The 26165-nt window shown below is 37.9% G+C and overlaps 1 protein-coding gene across 1 annotated transcript in view; it reads left to right on the top strand.

Moving 5' to 3' along the window:
• The first annotated feature begins 1890 nt into the window (after positions 1-1890).
• ctnnbl1 (catenin, beta like 1) overlaps positions 1891-26165 on the top strand; it is a 61858-nt gene continuing 37583 nt past the window's right edge. The window contains exons 1-11 of the mRNA XM_079850031.1: positions 1891-2053; positions 5521-5703; positions 7043-7149; positions 7354-7498; positions 8459-8551; positions 9759-9852; positions 14602-14693; positions 16257-16329; positions 18163-18221; positions 19102-19250; positions 20970-21151. Of these exons, the coding sequence (XP_079706157.1) occupies positions 2024-2053; positions 5521-5703; positions 7043-7149; positions 7354-7498; positions 8459-8551; positions 9759-9852; positions 14602-14693; positions 16257-16329; positions 18163-18221; positions 19102-19250; positions 20970-21151 (1207 nt within the window). The 5' untranslated portion in view covers positions 1891-2023. The remainder of the gene's footprint in view (positions 2054-5520; positions 5704-7042; positions 7150-7353; positions 7499-8458; positions 8552-9758; positions 9853-14601; positions 14694-16256; positions 16330-18162; positions 18222-19101; positions 19251-20969; positions 21152-26165) is intronic.

The following is a 26165-nucleotide window of genomic DNA, read 5'->3' as shown; positions in this document are numbered from 1 at the left end:
TTTTCTCGAAATTCTGACTTTTTCCCCGCAATTTAAACTTTTTTCTCGCAATTCTGACTTTTTTCTCTCGCAATTCTGACTTTATTTTTCGCAATTCTGACTTTTTTCTCTCGCAATTCTGACTTTTTTCTCACAATTCCGACTTTTTTCTCACAATTCTGACTTTTTTATCTTGCAATCCCGATAATTTTTCTGCAATTTTGACATTTTTCTCGCAATTCCGACTTTTTCCCCCGCAATTTTGACTTTTTTTTATAACAATTCTGACGTTTTTCATCTACTGTATGTCCTACTGTACAAATATCATGCATGAGAATGACATAAGTTGAACTGACTGAAATAGTTCTGCAATGGCAGCAGAAAAGCAAGATAATGTACTCAAACACAACCCTGATCCGCCCTTCACTACAGATTCATGATGGGATGAATATTCCATGCAGGTCGGCTGGTGAGGCAGGCGGAAAATCACCTGTTCAGTCGGCATCATTCTGGATTTATGAGTGTTGTCCCGATAGCGCCTCTGTCTTGTCAAGTCTCACAGGAGCCAGTCATCCGTGACACGTAAAACAGGCCGGACAGAAGCGGCCGGGCCTGAGAGAGAGAGAGATGCAGGAGACAGATGCACAAATGAGGCCTTTCAATCAGATTCTGTGCATTATTTAAACAGCCAGTAAATATTAATTGGCCGTTAGGCCCAAAGACCAGAAACATATGCAAACCTCAATGCCAGGCCAACATGTTGCACACAAAGCTAATATGAAATAGTCTGCAGTATAATTGCATAATCTGCATATCTGTTGCATTATTAAGTGTTTTCAGACAAATTTTACAACAATGCAACCACATAAAGCACAATATATATACAGTTAAATATGCAACATGATGAGGTCATGTGAAAACAATGTTTAAAACATTTACATAATGCATACTAGGGATGCACCGATATGAAAATTTTGGCCGATACCAATAACCGATAAATCGTTCTATTTGACAGCCGATAACCGATATATTGGTCAATAAATATAATTCCAAATTTTTCTATAATTTTTGAGAGCCTGATTACAAAAACAAAAGTCTCACCATTAAAATCCAAATCCCAAGCACACAATTATGATGCTCTCATTATATTTTTATGTAGCCAATATGACAGACTTGCTGCACATGTTGCACTGAACCGTATTTTCCTTTGTTGAAGTGATTCCAATCATATTTCAAGCAATTCAAAAGCATCATGTTGAACAGTGTGTATCTGAAGCGTCTCAGCTGAAGGAAATAACACATTATTTATTGGCTTTAATATATTGGACATATTTTCTTATTGAGCCGATATCGATAACATTAAAATCGGTCGATACCGATATGGTAGCCGATATACCATGCATCCCTAATGCATTCTGTTTCATATATTATAAAAATGTTATTCAATTTGCCGTATGCAGAAAGTAGTTTGCTAGTTTTCCAATAAGAGTGAGATTAAGGGAAACTGTAGCTGTGTTGCTGTAATCTCTGGCTGTGTGAATAATTAAAGCTGTCTACTTACTTGCTTATCTTGTAGGGAAACAGATAAAAAACCTGCAGCAACGTTTGCATAAGCCAAACAGCACTGGACAGAATGACTGTTATAGATTTGTGCAAGTGATTATTTGAGGTAGTGGATTAAAACTGTCTGCTAAGAAATAAATGCTGCATTGCAAGAGAGGTTTAATTTCCTGCTTATCCATACACACATATTAATACATGTTTCTGGACTCATTGTGAACCATTCTTCAGTTATTTCATTGTGGCATGCAATACTTTTCATAATAACCAAACAAATCCTGGCAGATAAGGTGTGCGTGTGTGTGTGTGTCGTAGTTTGTTCTCCTCGCCTGCTGGTGTCGCTGCTGAGTTTCGTCTCTCCTCGTCTCGCGCCGGTTAATCACGCGAAGAACAGAAATCAAGTTTTGTTCACAAGCGTGTTGTGTTTACACGCTGTTATACAAAACATACACATTTTTAAGGATTATAACCCAGAGAAATCATCATGGATGTAGGAGAGCTGCTGAATTATCAGGTACTGACATGTTTAATGTCTCACCGTGATCTTTAACGTTATTCGGATGAGTTTGTCACTGGTTGAACTGTTCTGCTACTGTACTGGTGTCAATGCTATCTTAAACTTTAATATTTAAAGCAGAAATAAACTGTTTTTAGACTATTACAAATGATTTAAACGTGTTTTAAGGTTGTTTAAGAAGATAAAAGCTTTATTAACCCGTTACCCAACTAGTACATACGCATGCGGGTTATTGAGTGATTGTTGTTATTATACGTTTATAAAAGCATTAATTTGTCTTTTCCTCCCTGATATAAAAGTATTGTGGTGGTGTGTGAATATAAGCTGGGTATTTGACTTACCATGGTACTGAATAATTACCATATCCATGTGTCTTGAAATAATACCATGGCATCATGCCCAAAAACTATGGTAACACCGTCATTTTGTAAATTTGCTATTAAAGAACATTTTCTGGATTATTATTGGATTAAAAATGAGGTGTCTTCTAGTGCTGGGCAACTATTAATCGCACCCAAAATAAAAGTTTGTGTTTACATAATATATGTGTGTGTACTGTGTATAATTATTTTGTATATAAATACACACATATGCATGTATATATTTAAATAAATATTTGCATGTGTATATTTTGCGTTATTTATACATAATTTATATTATACATAAATATTTTTTATATAAACAACACATTTTTCTTAATTAAATACATGTGTGTGTGTGTATTTATATATACAAAATAATTATACACAGTACACACACATATATTATGTAAACAAACTTTTATTTTGGATGATATATATATATATATATATATATGCATGCATGTATGTATGTATGCATGCATGTATGTATGTATGCATGTATGTATGTGTGTGTGTGTACAGGTTTAAATAGGGGTAGTGTGTGTGTGTGTGTGTGTGATGGGTAGGTTTAGGACTTGGGTTTGTGTGTGTGTGTGTGTGATAGGTAGGTTTAGGAGTTGGGTTAATGTGTGTGTGTGTGATGGGTAGGTTTAGGTGTAGGGTTTGTGTGTGTGTTATGGGTAGGTTTAGGAGTAGGGTTTGTGTGTGTGTGTGTTATGGGTAGGTTTAGGAGTCGGGTTAGTGTGTGTGTGTGTGATGGATAGGTTTAGGAGTCGGGTTAGTGTGTGTGTGTGTTATGGGTAGGTTTAGGAGTCGGGTTAGTGTGTGTGTGTGTGTGTGTGATAGGTAGGTTTAGGAGTCGGGTTAGTGTGTGTGTGTGTGATGGATAGGTTTAGGAGTAGGGTTTGTGTGTGTGTGTGTGTGATGGATAGGTTTAGGAGTAGGGTTTGTGTGTGTGTGTGTTATGGGTAGGTTTAGGAGTCGGGTTAGTGTGTGTGTGTGTGTGTGATAGGTTGGTTTAGGAGTCGGGTTAGTGTGTGTGTGTGTGTGTGTGATAGGTAGGTTTAGGAGTCGGGTTAGTGTGTATGTGTGTGTGTGTGTGATAGGTAGGTTTAGGAGTAGGGTTTGTGTGTGTGTGTGTGATGGATAGGTTTAGGAGTAGGGTTTGTGTGTGTGTGTGTGATGGATAGGTTTAGGAGTAGGGTTTGTGTGTGTGTGTGTTATGGGTAGGTTTAGGAGTAGGGTTTGTGTGTGTTATGGGTAGGTTTAGGAGTCGGGTTAGTGTGTGTGTGTGTGATGGATAGGTTTAGGAGTAGGGTTTGTGTGTGTGTGTGTGATGGATAGGTTTAGGAGTAGGGTTTGTGTGTGTTATGGGTAGGTTTAGGAGTCGGGTTAGTGTGTGTGTGTGTGATGGATAGGTTTAGGAGTAGGGTTTGTGTGTGTTATGGGTAGGTTTAGGAGTAGGGTTTGTGTGTGTGTGTGTGATGGATAGGTTTAGGAGTAGGGTTTGTGTGTGTGTGTGTGATGGATAGGTTTAGGAGTAGGGTTTGTGTGTGTGTGTGTGATGGATAGGTTTAGGAGTAGGGTTTGTGTGTGTTATGGGTAGGTTTAGGAGTCGGGTTAGTGTGTGTGTGTGTGATGGATAGGTTTAGGAGTAGGGTTTGTGTGTGTGTGTGTTATGGGTAGGTTTAGGAGTCGGGTTAGTGTGTGTGTGTGTGTGTGATAGGTAGGTTTAGGAGTCGGGTTAGTGTGTGTGTGTGTGATGGATAGGTTTAGGAGTAGGGTTTGTGTGTGTGTGTGATGGATAGGTTTAGGAGTAGGGTTTGTGTGTGTGTGTGTTATGGGTAGGTTTAGGAGTCGGGTTAGTGTGTGTGTGTGTGATAGGTAGGTTTAGGAGTCGGGTTAGTGTGTATGTGTGTGTGTGTGTGATAGGTAGGTTTAGGAGTCGGGTTAGTGTGTATGTGTGTGTGTGTGTGATAGGTAGGTTTAGGAGTAGGGTTTGTGTGTGTGTGTGTGTGATGGATAGGTTTAGGAGTAGGGTTTGTGTGTGTGTGTGTGTGTGTGTGATGGATAGGTTTAGGAGTAGGGTTTGTGTGTGTGTGTGTTATGGGTAGGTTTAGGAGTCGGGTTAGTGTGTATGTGTGTGTGTGTGTGATAGGTAGGTTTAGGAGTCGGGTTAGTGTGTGTGTGTGTGTTATGGGTAGGTTTAGGAGTCGGGTTAGTGTGTATGTGTGTGTGTGTGTGATAGGTAGGTTTAGGAGTCGGGTTAGTGTGTGTGTGTGTGTGTGATGGATAGATTTAGGAGTAGGGTTTGTGTGTGTGTGTGTGTGTGTGTGTGTGTGTGTGTGTGTGTGTGTGTGTGTGTGTTATGGGTAGGTTTAGGAGTCGGGTTAGTGTGTGTGTGTGTGATAGGTAGGTTTAGGAGTCGGGTTAGTGTGTATGTGTGTGTGTGTGTGATAGGTAGGTTTAGGAGTCGGGTTAGTGTGTATGTGTGTGTGTGTGTGTGTATGTGTGTGTGTGTGTGTTATGGGTAGGTTTAGGAGTCGGGTTAGTGTGTGTGTGTGTGATAGGTAGGTTTAGGAGTCGGGTTAGTGTGTGTGTGTGTGATAGGTAGGTTTAGGAGTCGGGTTAGTGTGTGTGTGTGTGATAGGTAGGTTTAGGAGTCGGGTTAGTGTGTGTGTGTGTGATAGGTAGGTTTAGGAGTCGGGTTAGTGTGTGTGTGTGTGATAGGTAGGTTTAGGAGTCGGGTTAGTGTGTGTGTGTGTGATAGGTAGGTTTAGGAGTCAGGTTAGTGTAAGGGGAGAGAGTATACAGTTTGTACAGTATAAAAACCATTATGTCTATGGAGAGTCCCCACAAAGATAGCTAACCAGGCTCTGCGTGTGTGTGTGTGTGTGTGTGTGTGTGTGTGTGTGTATATACAGTACCAGTCACAAGTTTTGAAACAATACTATTTTTAATGTTTTTGAAAGAAGTCAAAATTTGTAATACCCCAACATTTACATAAAAACAGTTGGGTGGAAACATAGTTACTGTTGAGAATGGTCAAATGGACCGTCTGGATCCGTCTCAGCTTCACTCTCTCGTGAAATCCTCTTTCAGCCGGACCGCGGAGCAAAGAGACCCCGAGAGGAGGACAGCCACGAGGAGTCGAGAGGCAAGAAGAGCTCGGGCCGGGACGCCGGACGGGTCCTGGTGAGGTCAGAGCTGGACAGTGAGGAGCAGACGGGAGACGGGGACAAGATCCTGGAGAGGCTGATGGATCAGGACGGAGAGGATCCAGAGGTGAGAACACAACATATTCATGTCGGAAAGACCGTATTTATGAGTTGAATGCACATGATTGGCATTGCGATGTCATGAGTACGAGTGGGAAACTCTGAACTTTCTTTAACCCTTGTGTGGTGTTCATATTTTTGTTATTCAGCCAGTGTTCGTGGGTCTGATGGACCCACTGCATTTTTGGGTTTTTAATTCAACATAATCAAACAATTTATGTTAATAAAATAATAAATGAATAATAATTTTTAATAATAATAATAATAATAAAACTATCTAAGTTGTATGTACATATAGATAGTATAGTAAAATTACGATATAATATAATGATTTAATTCACAACACTTTCATTAACGTAATAAAAACAAACAAAAAAGCGCCCATTCTTTATTCATCATTATAGAAATGTTAAAAATCTTGCTAATTGTTTTGTAGAGAAGGTACACCACCTGACCCGAGTGACTAACGCACCAAAAGTCATAATTAATACGACATATTAATAATCCCAGGTGCACTTGAATCCACCAAAAGCCCTCTGATTGGTTTATTAAAGCACAATAACGCTCACAGTAATGAGTGTTCAGCGAATAACGCTTTCAAGATAGGATGTTTTGTGACAGCATATTTTTTAATATGTAATACATAATTTAATAATACAGTATATAGTAACTGTTATTAAAATCATGCCAGTTTGATTTCATTGCACATTGTTTCACAGCAGCTTCATTAAAAATATTGCAGTAATATGTCTTGAATAATGTACAGTCCTGGTTTAGCAGTTCAATTAAAAGAAAGTTATGCCATAATATATTTGTAATGAAGAATTATATAGCATGCACTGTATACACAATAGAGTTTTTAATATTTTATTTCCCAAAACCAATGATTGTTTTGTGTAGTTATAAATAATTAAATGTAATGTTTTTTTGTTTTTTTTGTCTGGTGCCAATAATAAAAATAATTTATTTAGCTAGGCCAATAATATAAATATTAACTGTTTAACCTGTTTTTAATCAATAATGTTTTGTTTTTTTTCTTCATGTTTTTTTATTTGGATATTATATGGATGGGAACTGATGTTGTGATGTGATTGCCGATATTACAAATCTATACCGTTTTGCATATTAATTTTTTTAAATGGCATTCACACTAGAGCTCCAGTGTTGAGTTGTTCACGCTTCAAATTATATTAGGCATCAAAACATAATAATGTACAGCAGAACAGATGAATAATCTGGTGTAGAAAAAGAGTTTTTAACTGTGAAAAAGTCTCGTATGTAATTCAGAGGCGCACAGTAGATGAGAATCATGACCTTTGACCTTCTGACCTGCTGTGTGTCTGCAGGGGGAGCCCGTGGATGAGAGCACCGTGAAGAAAATGATCCTGACCTTTGAGAAGAGATCCTACAAAAACCAGGAGCTGAGGATCAAGTTTCCCGACAACCCAGAGAAGTGAGTTACGGAGAACTAAAATCTCACCGTTCACTTTTAAATGTGAAATGAGATGCAAACATTAATCCATAGTTAATCTCACAGAGAGAAATGACATCAGCCCATGTGCATGACATATGTGATGCTTTGCTGTCTTTATCATTTCGTTGTATGTAACGGTTACATTTTTGCTAGAGAAATGACATCACTTCCTGTTGTCGGCAGATTCATGGAGGCGGAGCTTGATCTGAATGACATCATCCAGGAGATGCACGTGATCGCCACTATCCCGGAGCTGTATCATCTGCTGGTGGAGCTGAACGCGGTTCATTCTCTGCTCGGCCTCCTCAGCCACGACAACACTGATATCCTGACCGTCACATGACTTTAGAGTGACACCGTGTCCTAACCAGACGACAAATCATGCGATATGTGCTGTTTTGTGTGTGTGTGTGTGTGTGTGTCGTTGAGACTCAGGGAAAATGCTCCGCTGGTTTGGATGCTAATATAGTTATCAGTATAGTTATGGTGGTTGGTGTGAACAGGTCTTTAATAGTAAGATTTTTAAATGTGTTATTATGCACAATATATTGGCATTTTTGTTTAACTTTTATTCATTAGATTTACATTTATTTAGCAGATGCTTTTATCCAAAAATTCATGTCTAATTATTTTTCAAATTTTACTCAACCTTTAAAAAAATTTGTGCATAAAAAAAGGTGTTAGCTGCCATAACACAATTTTTCTGTAAACAACCATAACAAGAGGAAACATTAGTTATTAGCCATAAAATACAAAAAGTTTGGGGTCATTAATTACATTTGTTTTGTTTTATGATAGAAGTCAATTTTTTGCATCATTGCTCCAGTCTTCAGTGTCACATGATCCTTCAGAAATCATTCTAATATGATGATTTGATGCTCAAGAAACATTATTATCAATGTTGAAAACAGTTGTGCTGCTTCATATTTCAGTGGAAACATTTGTTTTCATGATTTTTTGATGAATAGAAGTTACGTTCATTTATTTGAAATATAATCTTTTGTAACGTTATAATAGTATTTTCTGTCGCTTTTTATGTTTGATCCATATTTTCTGAATTAAAATATTAATTTGTATAATTTCTTTAAAAAAAAACAAAAAAAAAACTTCCTGACCCCAAAGTATATATTGTTTATATATATTATTGCACATAAAAAAACATGGTTATTGGCCATAACACACCAAAAAAGATCAATATCTCTATGCATCCCTATTTAAAATATACTTGTTATGTTTTATCTTCAGCTGATGATCAGTATTATAAATCCTTAACGTTGAAGCACATATCAGCATCGCGGTGGTTGATCTCCTGCAGGAACTGACAGACATCGACACGCTTCATGAGAGCGAGGAGGGCGCCGAGGTGCTCATCGACGCACTGGTGAGAAAATATTTATTTAATAATCAGAGAAAAACATCATCAGTGTCGTCGTTAGAGGAGATCACGAGCGCTAGCGGCTCACGGTCCAGCAGCTCAATGACATTATTATGAGAAAATGACACGATTTACGACATGCGTGAAATTTAGTCTGGTATTGGGCCTGACTTTTGCAAGAGAAAGAGAGAAGCGATGTAATATCCAGACTGTTGTTGTGTATGTGCATCAGACGGATGGAGGAATCAGGAAGAGCGCGTGAACAATCAGAGGTTGATTGAGTCGTGTGGGTCTGATTGCTGCTGTCTAGTATTTGTGTTGTGCATTCAAGCAAACGCATTAACACGTCTGAAAGAGCAGCTCCGCGGACAGGCTACAAAATAGGGCTTGAAACGTAGTGTGTGTGTGTATATAAGCTTTATTTAGCATAGATTAGTAGTGTAGTCAATCATTTTATCCCTTAAAACTCATCTTTGATCACCAAAATGACATATTTAAATGTTTTTTTCCTTAAAAAGAAGTTCTTCATGCCTTTAAATAGCTTGAATGTAACTCGACACCCTTGCCTCATTTAGTATATGCGGTTTTATGAATATGCAAATGAGCCCCGCCTCCACTCACTCACTCAGCTCAGAGATCCACTGGTTGACGATCACACGTTGATCACACGTTGGTAGTTTGTGACGTCAGAAACACCAGCGATTTCAAAGCGTGTTTTTGAGACTGTCTTTGGTTCACTGCAGTTTTAAGGAGAAAATACTCAGCAATGGTGTCGACTTATGAATTTACACATGGTTTGTCTTAAAGCACATTAAAAACACCACAAACAAACAACATTAAAAGCTGGATTTACACCACAGGGGGACTTTAAATTGATCAAAAGTGACAGTAAGGACATTTATAATGTTAGAAAATATTTATATTTCTAATAATAAATGATCACAGGAATAAATTACTGTTTAACATATATTCACATATAAAACAGCTATTTTAAAATGTAATAATATTTCACAATATTACTTTATTTTTGATCAAATAAATACAACCTTGGTGAGCAGAAGAGAGTTTTTTATTTATTTATACATTACAAAGTTTTGCAGCATGTCTAAATTTAGTTTTAAACCATGATTTGTGTTATTATCTTCTAGCATTAGCCTAAATAAACCCTGACATATTTTAATATTTGTTAAATAGCTTTTATTTGTTTGTTTAGTTGGAGGGTCAGGTCGTAGCTCTCATGGTGCAGAATATGGAGCGTTTGGACGAGACGGTGAAGGAGGAAGCGGATGGAGTTTATAACACTTTAGGTAAGACACAACAACCAACCAACTAACCAACACACACACACACACTAGAGCTGGAGTCAGCCAATGCACAGGGTTTTATCTGTCCAAGGGGAAACAAAGTCATGTTTGCAAATTCCCAAATTATAAGAAGCAACAGATAATCTCTGGATTTGCCAGGTTAGCCTTAGAAAAATATTCAGAGGTTTCTTTGAGATACTTTGTAGCGAGTTAACTAGATCTGCACAATCACAGTAATATATATATTTATACACACACATACAAATATATATATATATATATGTATGTATGTATGTATGTATGTGTGTATATGTATATAGTATGTGTGTGTACATACAGTATACAGCCGCTATATATAAAATATATAATAAATATATTATATGCAAACAAACATATAAATATTGTATGTATTATAAATATGCAATATAATTATATATGTATTGTAAGTGTTCCATCTGAGTCTAAAACATATAATAAATGTCCTTTAATGAGGGGGTAAAATGCTCAAGCACTCTTTTAAAGCTGTTTTGCATGTTGGAAACACTGCAACTGGATTGCGTTTCCAGGTTTGGTTCTGGATAGATGCTGTTCAGCTGCAGAGAGAGAGATAAATGCTCTGACTGAACGGATTTAAACGGCATATTTCCTCCATTTCTTTCTCTTTCCCTGTCTTCCTCTCCCGTTCCAGTTCTTGTGTAATCTCTTTCCCTTCCTCATGAGATTTCTCTCTCTCTCTCTCTCTCTCTCTCTCTCTCTCTCTCTCTCTCTCTCTCTCTCTCTCTCTCTCTCTCTCTCTCTCTCTCCCTCCCACTCATCCGCTGTGAGATTTTTCTCCCATCATGCCTCTGATTGAGTTATCAGGTGTCTTCAGAGTCTTTTATAATACAGATGAGTCTCCAACTCCCCTGTGATGTGTCATATAGAGCTGTTCGCTCTGCTCGCTCTTTCCGTCTTTGTGTGTCCCGTGCTCGACAATGAGGATTTTTTTTTTCTGCTGGTCCAGGAGGTGGTTCAGATTTTTAGTGACATTTTCTCAGGCCCTGAGGTGAAAGATATATATATATATATTTATATATTTATATATTTATTTATTTATTTTTGCTTTTATAGTGATTTTAAATGAAGAGTCAGATGCTAAGAATATTTTTATTAAAGCAACAGTTCTCCCAAAAATTAAGCCTCTTCTCTTTTACATCAGCGGTTTGTGGTGACCATGTCCATCAAATCCAATAAGGACAAGAAAAATACCATAAGTATTGTGCGCTGAGTTAGACGTGCGTTGAGCTAGACATGAGTTGAGTGAGACATGCGTTGAGTTAGACATGAGTTGAGTTAGACATGCGCTGAGTTAGACATGAGTTGAGTTAGACATGCGTTGAGTGAGACATGCGTTGAGTGAGACATGCGTTGAGTGAGACATGCGTTGAGTGAGACATGCGTTGAGTGAGACATGCGTTGAGTGAGACATGCGTTGAGTGAGACATGCGTTGAGTGAGACATGCGTTGAGTGAGACATGCGTTGAGTTAGACATGCGTTGAGTGAGACATGCGTTGAGTGAGACATGCGTTGAGTGAGACATGCGTTGAGTTAGACATGAGTTGAGTGAGACATGCGTTGAGTGAGACATGCGTTGAGTTAGACATGAGTTGAGTGAGACATGCGTTGAGTGAGACATGAGTTGAGTGAGACATGCGTTGAGTGAGACATGCGTTGAGTGAGACATGCGTTGAGTTAGACATGAGTTGAGTGAGACATGCGTTGAGTGAGACATGCGTTGAGTGAGACGTGAGTTGAGTGAGACGTGCGTTGAGTGAGACGTGCGTTGAGTGAGACGTGCGTTGAGTGAGACGTGCGTTGAGTGAGACGTGCGTTGAGTGAGACGTGCGTTGAGTTAGACATGAGTTGAGTTAGACATGCGTTGAGTAAGACATGAGTTGAGTTAGACATGCGTTGAGTTAGACATGAGTTGAGTGAGACATGCGTTGAGTAAGACATGAGTTGAGTTAGACATGCGTTGAGTTAGACATGCGTTGAGTGAGACGTGCGTTGAGTGAGACGTGCGTTGAGTTAGACGTGCGTTGAGTTAGACATGAGTTGAGTTAGACATGCGTTGAGTAAGACATGAGTTGAGTTAGACATGCGTTGAGTGAGACATGCGTTGAGTGAGACATGCGTTGAGTGAGACATGCGTTGAGTGAGACATGCGTTGAGTGAGACATGCGTTGAGTGAGACATGCGTTGAGTGAGTTGAGTGAGACATGCGTTGAGTGAGACATGCGTTGAGTGAGACATGAGTTGAGTGAGACATGCGTTGAGTGAGACATGCGTTGAGTTAGACATGAGTTGAGTGAGACATGCGTTGAGTTAGACATGAGTTGAGTGAGACATGCGTTGAGTGAGACATGCGTTGAGTGAGACATGCGTTGAGTGAGACATGCGTTGAGTGAGACATGCGTTGAGTGAGACGTGCGTTGAGTGAGACGTGCGTTGAGTTAGACATGAGTTGAGTGAGACGTGCGTTGAGTTAGACATGAGTTGAGTTAGACATGCGTTGAGTAAGACATGAGTTGAGTTAGACATGCGTTGAGTTAGACATGCGTTGAGTGAGACATGCGTTGAGAGACATGCGTTGAGTGAGACATGCGTTGAGTGAGACATGCGTTGAGTGAGACGTGCGTTGAGTTAGACATGCGTTGAGTAAGACATGAGTTGAGTTAGACATGCGTTGAGTTAGACATGAGTTGAGTGAGACGTGCGTTGAGTTAGACGTGCGTTGAGTTAGACGTGCGTTGAGTGAGACATGCGTTGAGTAAGACATGCGTTGAGTTAGACATGCGTTGAGTTAGGCATGCGTTGAGTGAGACATGCGTTGAGTGAGACATGCGTTGAGTGAGACATGAGTTGAGTTAGACATGCGTTGAGTGAGACATGAGTTGAGTGAGACATGCGTTGAGTTAGACATGAGTTGAGTAAGACATGAGTTGAGTTAGACATGCGTTGAGTTAGACGTGAGTTGAGTGAGACGTGCGTTGAGTGAGACGTGCGTTGAGTTAGACGTGCGTTGAGTGAGACGTGCGTTGAGTTAGACATGCGTTGAGTTAGGCATGCGTTGAGTGAGACATGCGTTGAGTGAGACATGCGTTGAGTGAGACATGAGTTGAGTTAGACATGCGTTGAGTGAGACATGAGTTGAGTGAGACATGCGTTGAGTTAGACATGCGTTGAGTTAGACATGAGTTGAGTGAGACATGCGTTGAGTGAGACATGCGTTGAGTGAGACATGCGTTGAGTGAGACATGCGTTGAGTGAGACATGCGTTGAGTGAGACATGCGTTGAGTTAGACATGCGTTGAGTTAGGCATGCGTTGAGTGAGACATGCGTTGAGTGAGACATGCGTTGAGTGAGACATGAGTTGAGTTAGACATGCGTTGAGTGAGACATGAGTTGAGTGAGACATGCGTTGAGTTAGACATGCGTTGAGTTAGACATGAGTTGAGTGAGACATGCGTTGAGTGAGACGTGCGTTGAGTTAGACGTGCGTTGAGTGAGACATGCGTTGAGTGAGACATGCGTTGAGTGAGACATGCGTTGAGTTAGACGTGCGTTGAGTGAGACGTGCGTTGAGTTAGACATGAGTTGAGTTAGACATGAGTTGAGTGAGACATGAGTTGAGTTAGACATGAGTTGAGTGAGACATGCGTTGAGTGAGACATGCGTTGAGTGAGACATGCGTTGAGTGAGACATGAGTTGAGTTAGACATGCGCTGAGTTAGACATGCGTTGAGTTAGACATGCGTTGAGTTAGACATGAGTTGAGTGAGACATGTGTTGAGTTAGACATGAGTTGAGTGAGACATGCGTTGAGTGAGACATGCGTTGAGTGAGACATGCGTTGAGTAAGACATGAGTTGAGTTAGACATGCGTTGAGTTAGACATGCGTTGAGTGAGACATGCGTTGAGTGAGACGTGCGTTGAGTTAGACGTGCGTTGAGTGAGACGTGCGTTGAGTTAGACATGAGTTGAGTTAGACGTGCGTTGAGTAAGACATGAGTTGAGTTAGACATGAGTTGAGTGAGACATGCGTTGAGTGAGACATGAGTTGAGTTAGACGTGCGTTGAGTAAGACATGCGTTGAGTTAGACATGCGTTGAGTTAGGCATGCGTTGAGTTAGGCATGCGTTGAGTGAGACATGCGTTGAGTGAGACATGCGTTGAGTGAGACATGCGTTGAGTGAGACATGCGTTGAGTTAGACATGCGTTGAGTGAGACATGAGTTGAGTGAGACATGCGTTGAGTGAGACATGCGTTGAGTGAGACATGAGTTGAGTGAGACATGCGTTGAGTGAGACATGCGTTGAGTGAGACATGCGTTGAGTGAGACATGCGTTGAGTTTGACATGCGTTGAGTTTGACATGCGTTGAGTGAGACGTGCGTTGAGTGAGACATGCGTTGAGTGAGACATGCGTTGAGTGAGACATGCATTGAGTGAGACATGAGTTGAGTTAGACATGCGTTGAGTGAGACGTGCGTTGAGTGAGACATGCGTTGAGTGAGACATGCGTTGAGTGAGACATGCTGTGTGTTCTGATCTCACTGCAGTTTCTCCATCAGTTATCATGGCAACTTGGTGAAGCAGACTTTGCAAAAACTAGGTCATAATACAACACACACGATTCATAAAAGTGTGCGTGTGTATGACAAGCTTGGACGCTCAGTAACAGCAGATCTCTGTGTGTGTTTGTGACAGCTGTGATTGAGAACATGGCTGAGTTTCGTCCCGGGCTGTGTACAGAAGCGGCCCAGCAGGGTTTGATGCAGTGGCTGTTGAAGAGGATCAAGGTAACACACCATCCCTCACTCCTAATGGAACTTCATTCACTGATGGCTCTTTATGAATGTTAGTCTGCTTATTAATATAGGCTGATGATGGAGTTTGACTGATTATTATCTTGGCTTAACAAAACAAATATACTGTCATTGTGCAAACTTGGCTTGAATTTTTCAAAAATCTCTTAACACAAGACCATTTGTCTTTAGCTGTTATGATTTTTTTATGAATTTATTTATTTATGCATGCATTAATTTTTTTTTTTTTTTTTTTGCATGTATATACTGTTATTGTCCAAACATGGTTTGAGTTTTTCCCAATCTCTAACATGAGACAACATTTTCCTAGAGCTTTAAAACTACATCTGGTTTGTTTGTTTGTTGATTTAATTATGCATTTATTTTTTGCATTTATATGCTTGACTGGAGTTTACTCTAAATTCTCTAAAATGAGACCAAAGTTTCCTAGAGCTTTCAAACTTCATCTTGTTTATTTATGCATTTAATTATTCATGCATGCATTATTTATTTAAGCATTTATTTATGAATTTAAGCATTAGTTTACTCATGCATTTATTTTTTATGGACTTATTTAAGTGTTGAATTATTTATTTATTTATTTACAGTTATTTAATCATTTTACTTTTGCATTTATATACTTGGCTTGGGATTTTTCAAGTTATCTAAAATAACCCAAATTTCCTAGAGCTTTCAAACGTCATCTGGTTTATTCATTTATTTATGCATGTATGCATTTATTTATGAATTTAAACATTAGTTTACTCATGCATTTCTTTTCTTAACCTGGAATTTATTTATGCACTTTAAAAGCATTTTATAAAAAATTTTAGGCATTTATTTATTTATTCATAAGCATTTTTGCCTTTATTTTTGCAGTTTGTTTTTACACATTTATTTAATCCTTTATGCATGCACTTAAAGTTTTTATAAATACATTTTATTTACACTTATTTTTTACGAGTTTGCATGAATACATGGTCAGCAAGTTACACAAGTGTGTAATTTCTGTGCACCAAACAGAATTGCAAAAATAATGACCCCATTTGTTGAGTCATGTTGGACTACTCAAACACACAGCAGTATTTCAGTTTTTTAAAAGCACACTTTTGATATTACTTAGCGTTGACTCTCTGCACATTAAACTAGGATAGACATCAGAAAAATTACACACTTCACCCTTAAAGTTAAAAGTCAAAGCCTTTTTTCATGGCAGTGAACAGACAGTGTCAGCTGGTTTGAAGTTGGCTGTACATAATGACGGGTTTAACTCGATCATTTATTATTTTTTAGCTGGATTTGAGATTTTCAGAAGAGCTGTATTCCTGCTGCCACAATTCACAGTGTTTTTTATCAACATGAGGTGAAATCCTCCTCAGATTTACCGCTGGCTGCCGGAATAAGAGCGTCATGCTGTTCGAGTCTTAATGCTCCCTGAAGACTTCCATGAATCCAGCGCACCAGCAATTACACTGACAATAGTGAAGACGACGCACAGATCGAATGGGACGCTGCTGCCAACGCCATTGAAAGTGTGTTTGTTGTGTTCCCAAACAGGCAAAGATGCCTTTTGATGCCAACAAGCTGTACTGCAGTGAAATACTGGCCATCCTCCTACAAAACAATGACAGTAAGGAAAAATAAGGGACGGATTGCTTTGTTTAGGGATGTGCATGGGTTTATCAATGACTCCAGTGCATTAAATCTGTGCTAATGAATAACTGCAGACTCAGTGTTGAAAATATGGAGTAACAAACTGTTAAAGGCCTTTTCACATCAATAGCAACATTCACAGCGCATTCTTGATGTGAACAGGCCTTTAGCTTGACATTTTGTGACATTTCCAGTTGATATTATCCCTCTGTTCGTGTGTCTGTCAGAATGATTTGTTGAAATTGTATAAAAATTAATATATTTGTTTGATAATATTTTTGGTTGCATTTTATGGTACTAAATTATATTTATGCAGTAGTTATAATCCATTTATTCCCTTTTTTAAGCATGTAAATATCATAAATCTTTAATGCTTTGGAGCACAGACTTAAGTTCGGTCTGTTTTTAAAGACGGCACTTGGAGGATTATTGCTGAAGTGAAAAAGAAGTTTAAAAAAGTGAACTTAAAAAAAGTTATAAAATTTGACATTTATTGTTATGATAAACAGTTTTTGATTTTTATATGAAATATATATTTTCCCAATTTTTTTTACTCTAAAACTGTGAAAATCAAAGCCATAAATCAATCTAAACAAGCTGTGCTCCAAATTTGAGGTTGATATCTCAAAAAATGAGCTTTCAGTAAGATTTTGTTTGTGCGCAGTACCAAACATTTCCACTGGGTGAAATTCAATTTTTGACTGCGAACCGTGACTATTTTTTTCAGAACTATTTAACCTTTTTGAATTGTCCATGATTTTTTTTTATTTTGTGTGTTCACACGGCAAGTGAAGTAAAGATGAAGTAAAAAATTCCAAAAAATAAAACATAAAAAAATTCTGGTCAAAAATGACTCCGCAGCACATATAGTAAAATGATATATATCTATATTTTATTTGCATCAACTCTCAATGATGACATAATTTTATAAATGCTATAAAGGTATTTAGGTTTATGGCCAGTGCTGATATCTAAGAGCAGAGTCACTGACATATTTCTGATTTTACTCTGTATTTACTCTAAATATATGCAGAAATATACTGCATATAAGACTTTAAATTCAATGAGGGTGCAGAGTTCTAGTTAATGTTGATGTCAAGATGATCAAAAACAGACTTTTGGGGTTGAAATTCCAGCAAAAACAACTAATATTGTGATATATACCATTACTGTAATATTAATAGGGCCCTATGATTTATGCAATGCAGTCATAAAATGTAATTTGCTGTTTAACGCGTAATGTCACGGAATTTGGCAAATATTGGATGAAGAAATCAAAGTTCTTCACAACAACCCTCCAAAATTAAAGTTCGGTTTAACTTGAAGAAATTATGATAAATATACTGTATATTACAGTAGAATGTACTGAAAACCTGTTTGTTTGCAAAAAATAAAAGTAATTGTTTAATTTTCATTTAATTACATTTTAAAAGATTTATTAAATGCTTAAAGTTTTATACATTCATTTGATTTCCACTGTTTTTGTATTTAAAATTTGTATTATATCATAAAAACAAAGAAATCCAGAAAGATGAACGCAATGACATGCTTTTTGATTATTAAAATTTAATTAAACTATTAAAACGATTTCATAGTGCCCTCCATTACTAATGGCTTTAAGCTCAGTGAGCTTGTTCATTGTGTGTGTTTTGTATTCCTGTACAGTGGAGTTTATCACATGCACATCTCTCTGTCTTTTCTAAGGTTTATTAGCACACTGAACTAACATTCATCATCTTTTCTCTATGTCTGTCTCGCACCACTCACTAATTTCTTCCCTCCTCCTTCTATCTCTCTTTCTCTCTCTCAGAAACGAGGGAGCTGTTGGGAGAAATGGATGGTATTGATGTACTACTGCAGCAGCTTTCAGTAAGTGTCTCTCTCTCTCTCTCTCTCTCTCTCTCTCTCTCTCTCTCTCTCTCTCTCTCTCTCTAAAAATCAGCTGCTGTCTGAAATCAAAGTGTGAGACTCTTTAGAGATCATCATGACCCAGAACATACGGGCAGCTTCTTTCATTGTTCTCCAAACTGCTATTTTCTCATTTAACAATCTTTTCAAAATCTCTTTGATTACATTTTCATGTTTTCATGCAAAATGTAATTGTTTACTTGCAAATAAAAATGAGATTCAGAGAGGCTAGCAATAGCAAACTGGCTTTGAAAGCATAAGATCCCACCGTCCCTTCAGAGCGTCTCCAAGACACATGAACACACACACCTGACTGCTGCAGATTCATTTCACCGTTGATAGTGTTGACAATGACACGCATAATTTCGAGTCACGCTGCAAATATAACGTCCCGGTTTCCATCTCATCCAGATTACAGTAGTTATGGTGTGAATGCAGCATAAGCTGGTTGTTTTGGTTCAGGAGGAACTGTAAAAGTCGGCTGCTGTTCGTTTGCGCTGCTCTGTGACTGACGTCTGTCTAAAGCCCTATTCGGACGGGACTAGTTTAACATGGAGCTATTACCAGAGCTTCTCTGTGATTTTATATAAATTAATTATTAGTATTAATTTTTTGTTGTTATTTTGGCCTGCCCAAATAAGATAGATTGTTTTTATTCGTTATCGTTTTGATGTGTGTGTATATATTATATTATATTATATTATATTATATTATATTATATTATATTATATTATATTATATTATTATTATATTTTTATTTTATTTATTTATTTATTTTTAAAACATTGATGTCCCAGACATTTGTTATGTGAGAATAATCTTATTGATGTTCTCCTCACAGGTGTTTAAACGTCACAATCCAGCAACGCCGGAGGAACAGGAGATGATGGAAAACCTGTTTGACGCCCTGTGTTCCTGCCTCATGCTTCCGGCCAATCGGGATCGTTTCCTCAGGGGGGAGGGGCTTCAGCTCATGAACCTCATGCTCAGGTCCGTCTCTCATTGATAACAAGAGTTTACCCTTAGTTATTGATTTTCGGTCAATACTCCCCCCCCCCCCCCCACCCCCCTCGCTCTCTCACTGTCCCTCTCGCTCTCGCTCTCGCTCTCTCTCTCTCTCTCTCTCTCGCTCTCTCTCTCTCTCTCTCTCTCTCTCTCTCTCTCTCTCTCTCTCTCTCTCTCTCTCTCTCTCCCTCTCTCCCTCCCTCTCTCTCCCTCTCTCTCCTTCTCCCTCTCTCTCTCTCTCTCTCTCTCCCCCCGCTCCCCCCCGCTCTCTCTCTCTCTTTCTCTCTCCCTCCCCCCGCTCTCTCTCCCCCCCCCGCTCTCTCTCTCTCTCTCCCTCCCTCCTCTCTCTCTCTCTCTCTCTCTCTCTCTCTGCCAGTCTGTGTTTCTCTTCTTCTTCTTGACATCTGAAATATTTTCCTGCGGCGTTGATAAACTGTTGTTTGTCACTGTGGGATGAAGGAAGTGGCAGTGTGACGGACAGCTACATTTCCCTTGAGCGAGGCCATGATAGTCGGCTTGTGTCTGTACAGAAACTGTTTCCAGCGTCTGACACGCTGCTTATGTCAGTTTCATGTTTTATTTACACCTCGAGCAAATTTAGACAATTGTTCCTAGACTTTCGGAACAAGCCGTGAATATATAAAATGAAAGTGGACAAAGGCTTTGTGAATGAACAGACGTTTTCTTTTTCTAAAACAAAAATAGAAATTAGTTCTGCTTGTGTTTCTTGAATGAAGTCCAATGTCTCTTGCTCTCAAGTCTGATTTTAGTGAATTCTAAAAAATTTAATGAATTATATATTTTTTTGCTGGTTAGGGTTATACAATTTGAATTTATTAGTAACATTTATTTGCAAAATAAATATTGAAAAACTTCCACTGCTTTTATTATATAAATATATATATAATTTAAAGTCTGTAATTATGTATAATTTCAAATTTTTTCCTGTATTATATAATTGTTTATTTTATTAGTTTGTAATAAAAATGGATGCAATATAATAGTTAAATACAATTTTGTAAACTTTAATGTTAGTTGCGATTAATCACTAATAATAATAAATAATATAATAATAATAAATAATAATAAATAATTTATTGCTGTAAAATCGATTACTCGCAATTAATATATATATATATTATATATTATATATTATATATTATATAATATATAATATATAATATAATATATTATATATTAATTGCAAGTAATCGCAATTAAATTAAATATTGCTTAAATAATCAAAGTAATATTTGTATGCAAATTAATTTATTAAAAATTTGCTATTAGTTTATTTGCAAAGTTTGTGCAATACAATAATAAAATTAATATATTATATTTGAAATATATTACATATTATATTTTAAATTCTAAACATACAGCACTTGAATAATTTTTTTTTGCAAAGTTATTGTAAATAAACTAGTAAAATATTATATATTTATTATATCATTATATTGCATTATTTAATTGTAATTTTTTTTGTATTAATTTATTTGGAAATGTATGCAAATGTGCATTTATTTTTTTAAATACATTTTTTACCTAAGTTCTGCTCTGATTCCTAAAAATTGCACATTTTGTTCCTTAAATGACTTGTAAGTAGGCAATTACTTCTTGTTAGTAGTTTCAGTTTAGAGTATTTAGTTCAGAGTATTTTTAAAATATTTAAATATTTCTGATCGTGTGTGTGTGTGTGTCCAGGGAGAAGAAGATGTCTCGCGTCAGTGCGCTGAAGGTCCTGGATTACGGGATGATCGGTCCAGAGGGTTCAGATAACTGTCACAAATTCGTGGACATCCTGGGCCTCCGGACCATATTCCCTCTCTTCATGAAGACTCCCAAGAAGATGAAGAAAGTGGGAATATCGGACAAGGAGCATGAAGGTTTGTGGAAACCCGCAACACTCGAGGAGAAGTGTGCTGTTCTGCTGCTACTCCTGAAACGCCTCGTCTCTGTTGTAGTTCTGCTTCGCTCCCTTTTTAATCTTTTTCTCACCAGTTTTACTCTCTTTAAAATGGATTTAGTTTGGCGGAGTTGCTCAATTAGCGGGAAAAACACACACACAGAGGCATTGTAATATGACGGCGAGTTCACACTAATATCTTTTTCCCAGCTATTATTTACACTTCATCCCGCGGGTTATTCCAGGGGGAGTAAACTCTGCGGCTACTGTTATTGTTTTGCCACGGCGTTACAAATAAGCTCCTCAGACGATTGTTAATAATTATTACAGAGAGAGAGACTGCATCCCACTCTGCCTACTTCTATATAGTTTTGAGTGTGATTCTGCACACTAGAATAAGCTCTGATAGAGCGTTTCATGGATGTGTGAATGTGTAAGATGCGTGTCGAGGGTGTGGAAAGAGCCGAGTTTCAAATCTAGCTGAAATGGACCATATTCAGGAGAAATTACATATGTGACCCTGGACCACAAAACCAGAGATTTTATATGTTATCTGAAAGCTGAATAAATAAGCTTTCCATTGATGTATGCTTTGCTAGGATGCAACTATTGGTTGAGATGCAACTATTGAAAATCTGGAATCTGAGGGTGCAAAAAAATCAAAACATTGAGAAAATCTCCTTTAAAATTGTTCATTTATGTTGGTGATTGTGCTGCATTCACTCACAAAAATACATGTTTTATATATTTATGGTATGAAATTTACAAAATATCTTCATGGAACATGATCTTTACTTAATATCCATGATTTTTGGCATAAAAGAAAAATCGTTAATTTTGACCCATACAATGTATTGCTGATTATTGCCGCAAATATACCCGTGCGACTGGTTTTGTGGTCCAGGGTCACACATTTAGTTTGAATTCAGACAGTGTATTTCAGAGTTTGTTGGAAAGGTTTGTCGGCTGTAGTGGCCGTTTCGGCAATATAAGGACATATTGCCACTTTATAGAAATATGTCTTAATACTCAGACATCTTTGTGTACTGGGGGTTGTTTAGATGGAGAATTGACCCTTCGCTAAGCCCCGCCCTCCTTAGTTACTGTTGCTACGCCTGACAAGCTTTCGCGCCTGGCTTGTCTATTACAGTATGTATGCACCGGTGTCAGACATTCCCAAGGAGATAATTAGTCATTTTTGGCGAACAGGTGAAAATCTGAGAGAGCAAGACAAAAGGGACTGCAGTATGCATTCGAGGGATAAATCCACAACATAATATGCAACCGATTAGAGAATAATTTCATCAAAATTGAAGCTAAAGGTTATACTGTAGGTCCCAGCGCAAGCAGCAGCCGCCTCATACACTGACCATTCAAATGGGAAACACACAAATTGAGGAACAGCTATGTGCATGCACAGCAGGGTGAGTGAAATTTGAAAATAATCTAATAATTATAAATCAAACAGCTTATCCATAAATCTTGTGGAATAAACACAAGCCTGACCACTTTGCAATGATAACATTCTCCCGCTTATATTTTTAACGCGCCAGGCTAAAGCAACACGTCGTGGAGCAAACGTAGGTGTTTTTGTTAATCCTGTCATCCCGGCATTTCTCCCGAAACCTAAAACCCAAGGGGAGAAATGCCTGGATGACAGGATTAACAAAAACACCTACGTTTGCTCCACGACGTGTTGCTTTAGCCCCCCCCCCCCCCCGTCCAAACTTTTAGGATACCGGGTATCAGATTTGCACAATTCATACACACAACGCTTCGGCAAGTTTCCCTCGCTCGAAAGCTTGCCAGACCTCCCGCACCTAGTTACAGTTGCTAAGCCACGATTGGCCTGTGGCGGTTTTCAGGCGTGGCTTAGCGAAGGGTCAATTAAAGGGTTAGTTCACCCAAAAATGAAAATTCTGTCAGTAATTACTAGGGCTGAACGATTAATTGCATTTGCGATAATATCGCGATATGATGAAACGCGATTTTCTAACCGCAAAAGCTGCGATTAAACTTTGGTCACGTGACACGCGAGAGTAAAGCAGTCTGCACTACGGAGGAAGCATCAACTTGGCACGCTATTATAGACCTGGCATAGGCTACAGGAAAGAACAGTTTGTGTTTAATTTATGTGATATTGTGTTATAGATTCTCTCCAACGATTTTGTATCTATTCAGATAATTTCAGAATAGAGTCTGAGCTTAGTTTTAAACACAGATACGTGATTACGCTGCGTGTGCTTTATAAACAACCTTCTGCTTGCTTCTAATTCCTCTGTCTCACACACACACACACACACACACACAACACCACTCAAACCTTCCGAAAAATAATCTTTCATAAAGTTCGGAGAAGTTGAAGCGAATTACAAGGACATGTGCATTGCACAAGATGCGCGATAAGATACGCGTGCTTTGCTTGATGTTACTCTTGTAGTCTCGCCCGCCGGCGCCGGTATTTTCCTTACAAATGCTCTACGAAGGGATCATATGTCTTTTGGAATTTAGTTGGCTTATCTATTAAAAATATGAAAATCACCGACAGAAGCTGCATTCAGTTTCAAATAGTCACACGCGCTTTGCGAAGAGCACTTGAGCATGCGGCTGTGAGCGACTCCGTCTGCGTGGTTAAATGTACTTGCATTTCAAAATGCTTTTATGACGCGAAATTAATGTAAACGCAGTCAGTTATTTTAACAGACAGGACAAACCACATCTTATATTTCAAAAGAGATGAACATTTAGTTTTTTAATGTGTATTTCTTTTTAAAAGTACTTATAATTATAAATATTTTAAGTTTTATTAATAAGATTAATTAATAAGAAAAAAATTTGATCGGCTCATGAGGTGCCTAAAGATTCCCATCCTATTTTACAATGATGTATTGCTTGTTTTTGTTGAAATAATAGAAAAGATAAAGAGCTTAAAAAATAATCGCATATTAAATCGCAATCGCAATATTGGTAAAACTAATCGCAATTAGATTATTTTCCAAAATCGTTCAGCCCTAGTAATTACTCACCCTCATGTTGTTCCAACCCCGTAAGACCTTCATTCATCTTCGGAACACAAATGAAGATATTTTTGATGAAATCTGAGAGTTGTCTAACTCAATGGCTCAATCTTAAGTTTATAAAGCGACGAGAATACTTTTTGTGCGCAAAAACAAACAAAAATAATGACTTTATTCCACTTTTCATTTCCTTCTCTCTGGGCCTCTGGTCTTTTCACGTAGTGTTTAAGCGTAGCGCGTCTGTGTTGTACGTCACCACGTATCACACATGACCAGCGTCGGCCAATAGTGAGCCTACGTGGTGACGTGCAACACAGACGCGCTACGCTTAAACACTACGTGAAAAGACTCGAGGCCCAGAGAGAAGGAAATGAAAAGTGGAATAAAGTCATTATTTTTGTTTGTTTTTGCGCTCAAAAAGAATTCTCGTCGCTTTATAAACTTAAGATTGAGCCACTGGAGTCACTTGGACTATATTAACGATGTCTTTAATACATTTTCTGGGCCAGCAAGTTTCAGTCCCTTAGAAGCCTATGGAGGAGTGAGACAACTCTCAGATTTAATCAAAAATATCTTAATTTGTGTTCCGAAGATGAACGAAGGTCTTACGGGGTTGGAACAACATGAGGTTGAGTAATTACTGACAGAATTTTCATTTTTTGGTGAACTAACCCTTTAAATGTGTAGCTAAATGAATTAAAAAAGTTTTTTTTTTTAATCATAATCATGAATGTTTTTTGAGCATCAAATCATCATATTAGAATGATTTCTGAAGGATCATGTGCAGTGGTGTAGTCTACGTGATACGCAGGTATACGCCGTATACCCACTAGAAAAGGCCAAGGATTTCCGTATACCCACTTAAAAAAAGCGTGGGGATACGTAACAACTTAGTTTTGTGTCAGAACTTTCACACTTTCATTCATAAATTCACCCCGTCTGTGTTTGCGAAGAGACACGGATCGAATCTTGGAATCCAGTCACAAATGGAACTTGCTGTATAAAGCAGGACGTCACAGAATTTGGCTATTTTTTAATGAATAAATCAAAAGTAGGGCTGTACAATGAATCAAATCTCGATATGGACTAGTGTATATGAATATTAAAGTTAAAAGAGACTGCAATTGTTCTACGCGTCTCTGGGAATGAGCGCTCAATGTGTGCTCCACTACACATATTACAGTATACTCACTACAAAAACCACTGATCATGTGACACTGAAGACTGGAGTAATGATGCTGAAAATTCAGCTTTGATCACAGGAATAAATTACATTTTTAAAGTATATTAAAATAAAAATACATTATTTGAAATTGTAATAATATTTCACAATATTACAGTTTTTTTCTGTATTTTTGATCAAATAAATGCAGGGCTTGATGAGCATATGAGACTTCTTTCAAAAACATATATATTTTTTAATATTTCCAAACTTTTGAATCAATACTTTATGTGCAAAAATATATTTGCATAATATGTTCTGGCTTAGCAAATTTGTCCTCAACAGCAACTCTTTATCCTTGAAAATGAAAACACTTGTGCACATTTTTTTGTATTTTTCGTAAATTGGTTTGTTTGTTGCTTTAGGAAACGTGATCGCATTATGACATGATCATGTGAAATATGGTTGTTGTGAGATTACGCCGCCATCAATCAGCCGTTAGCGTCTTAATCCTTGACGTTCGTTCAGAGACAAAAGGTGCTTATGAAGACAAAGCCGCATTAAACTGATGAATTAATTATCAGCTTTGACGACTGAGAGTTTGAGTAATTTAACAGCTAAGCTCTTACGGCCGATGGAGAAACTTCAGACTGATCCCTGTAAAACTCCCTCTGAAACACATTCCACCCCATGACGAGGGACCGCGTGCTAGCATTAGCATTCGTAATTAGCTGATTATTTCCATTTGCAAGCGGAGAAGAAAGATTCACCGTGGAGAAATAATGTCTTCTTGTCTCCAACTCTTTTATTGACGA

This window comes from Squalius cephalus, assembly GCF_949319135.1.
Source record: "Squalius cephalus genome assembly, chromosome: 18".
NCBI classification, from domain to species: Eukaryota; Metazoa; Chordata; class Actinopteri; order Cypriniformes; family Leuciscidae; genus Squalius; species Squalius cephalus.
Note: the sequence above shows the minus strand (reverse complement) of the source record. Positions and strands in the feature narration are given on the sequence as shown.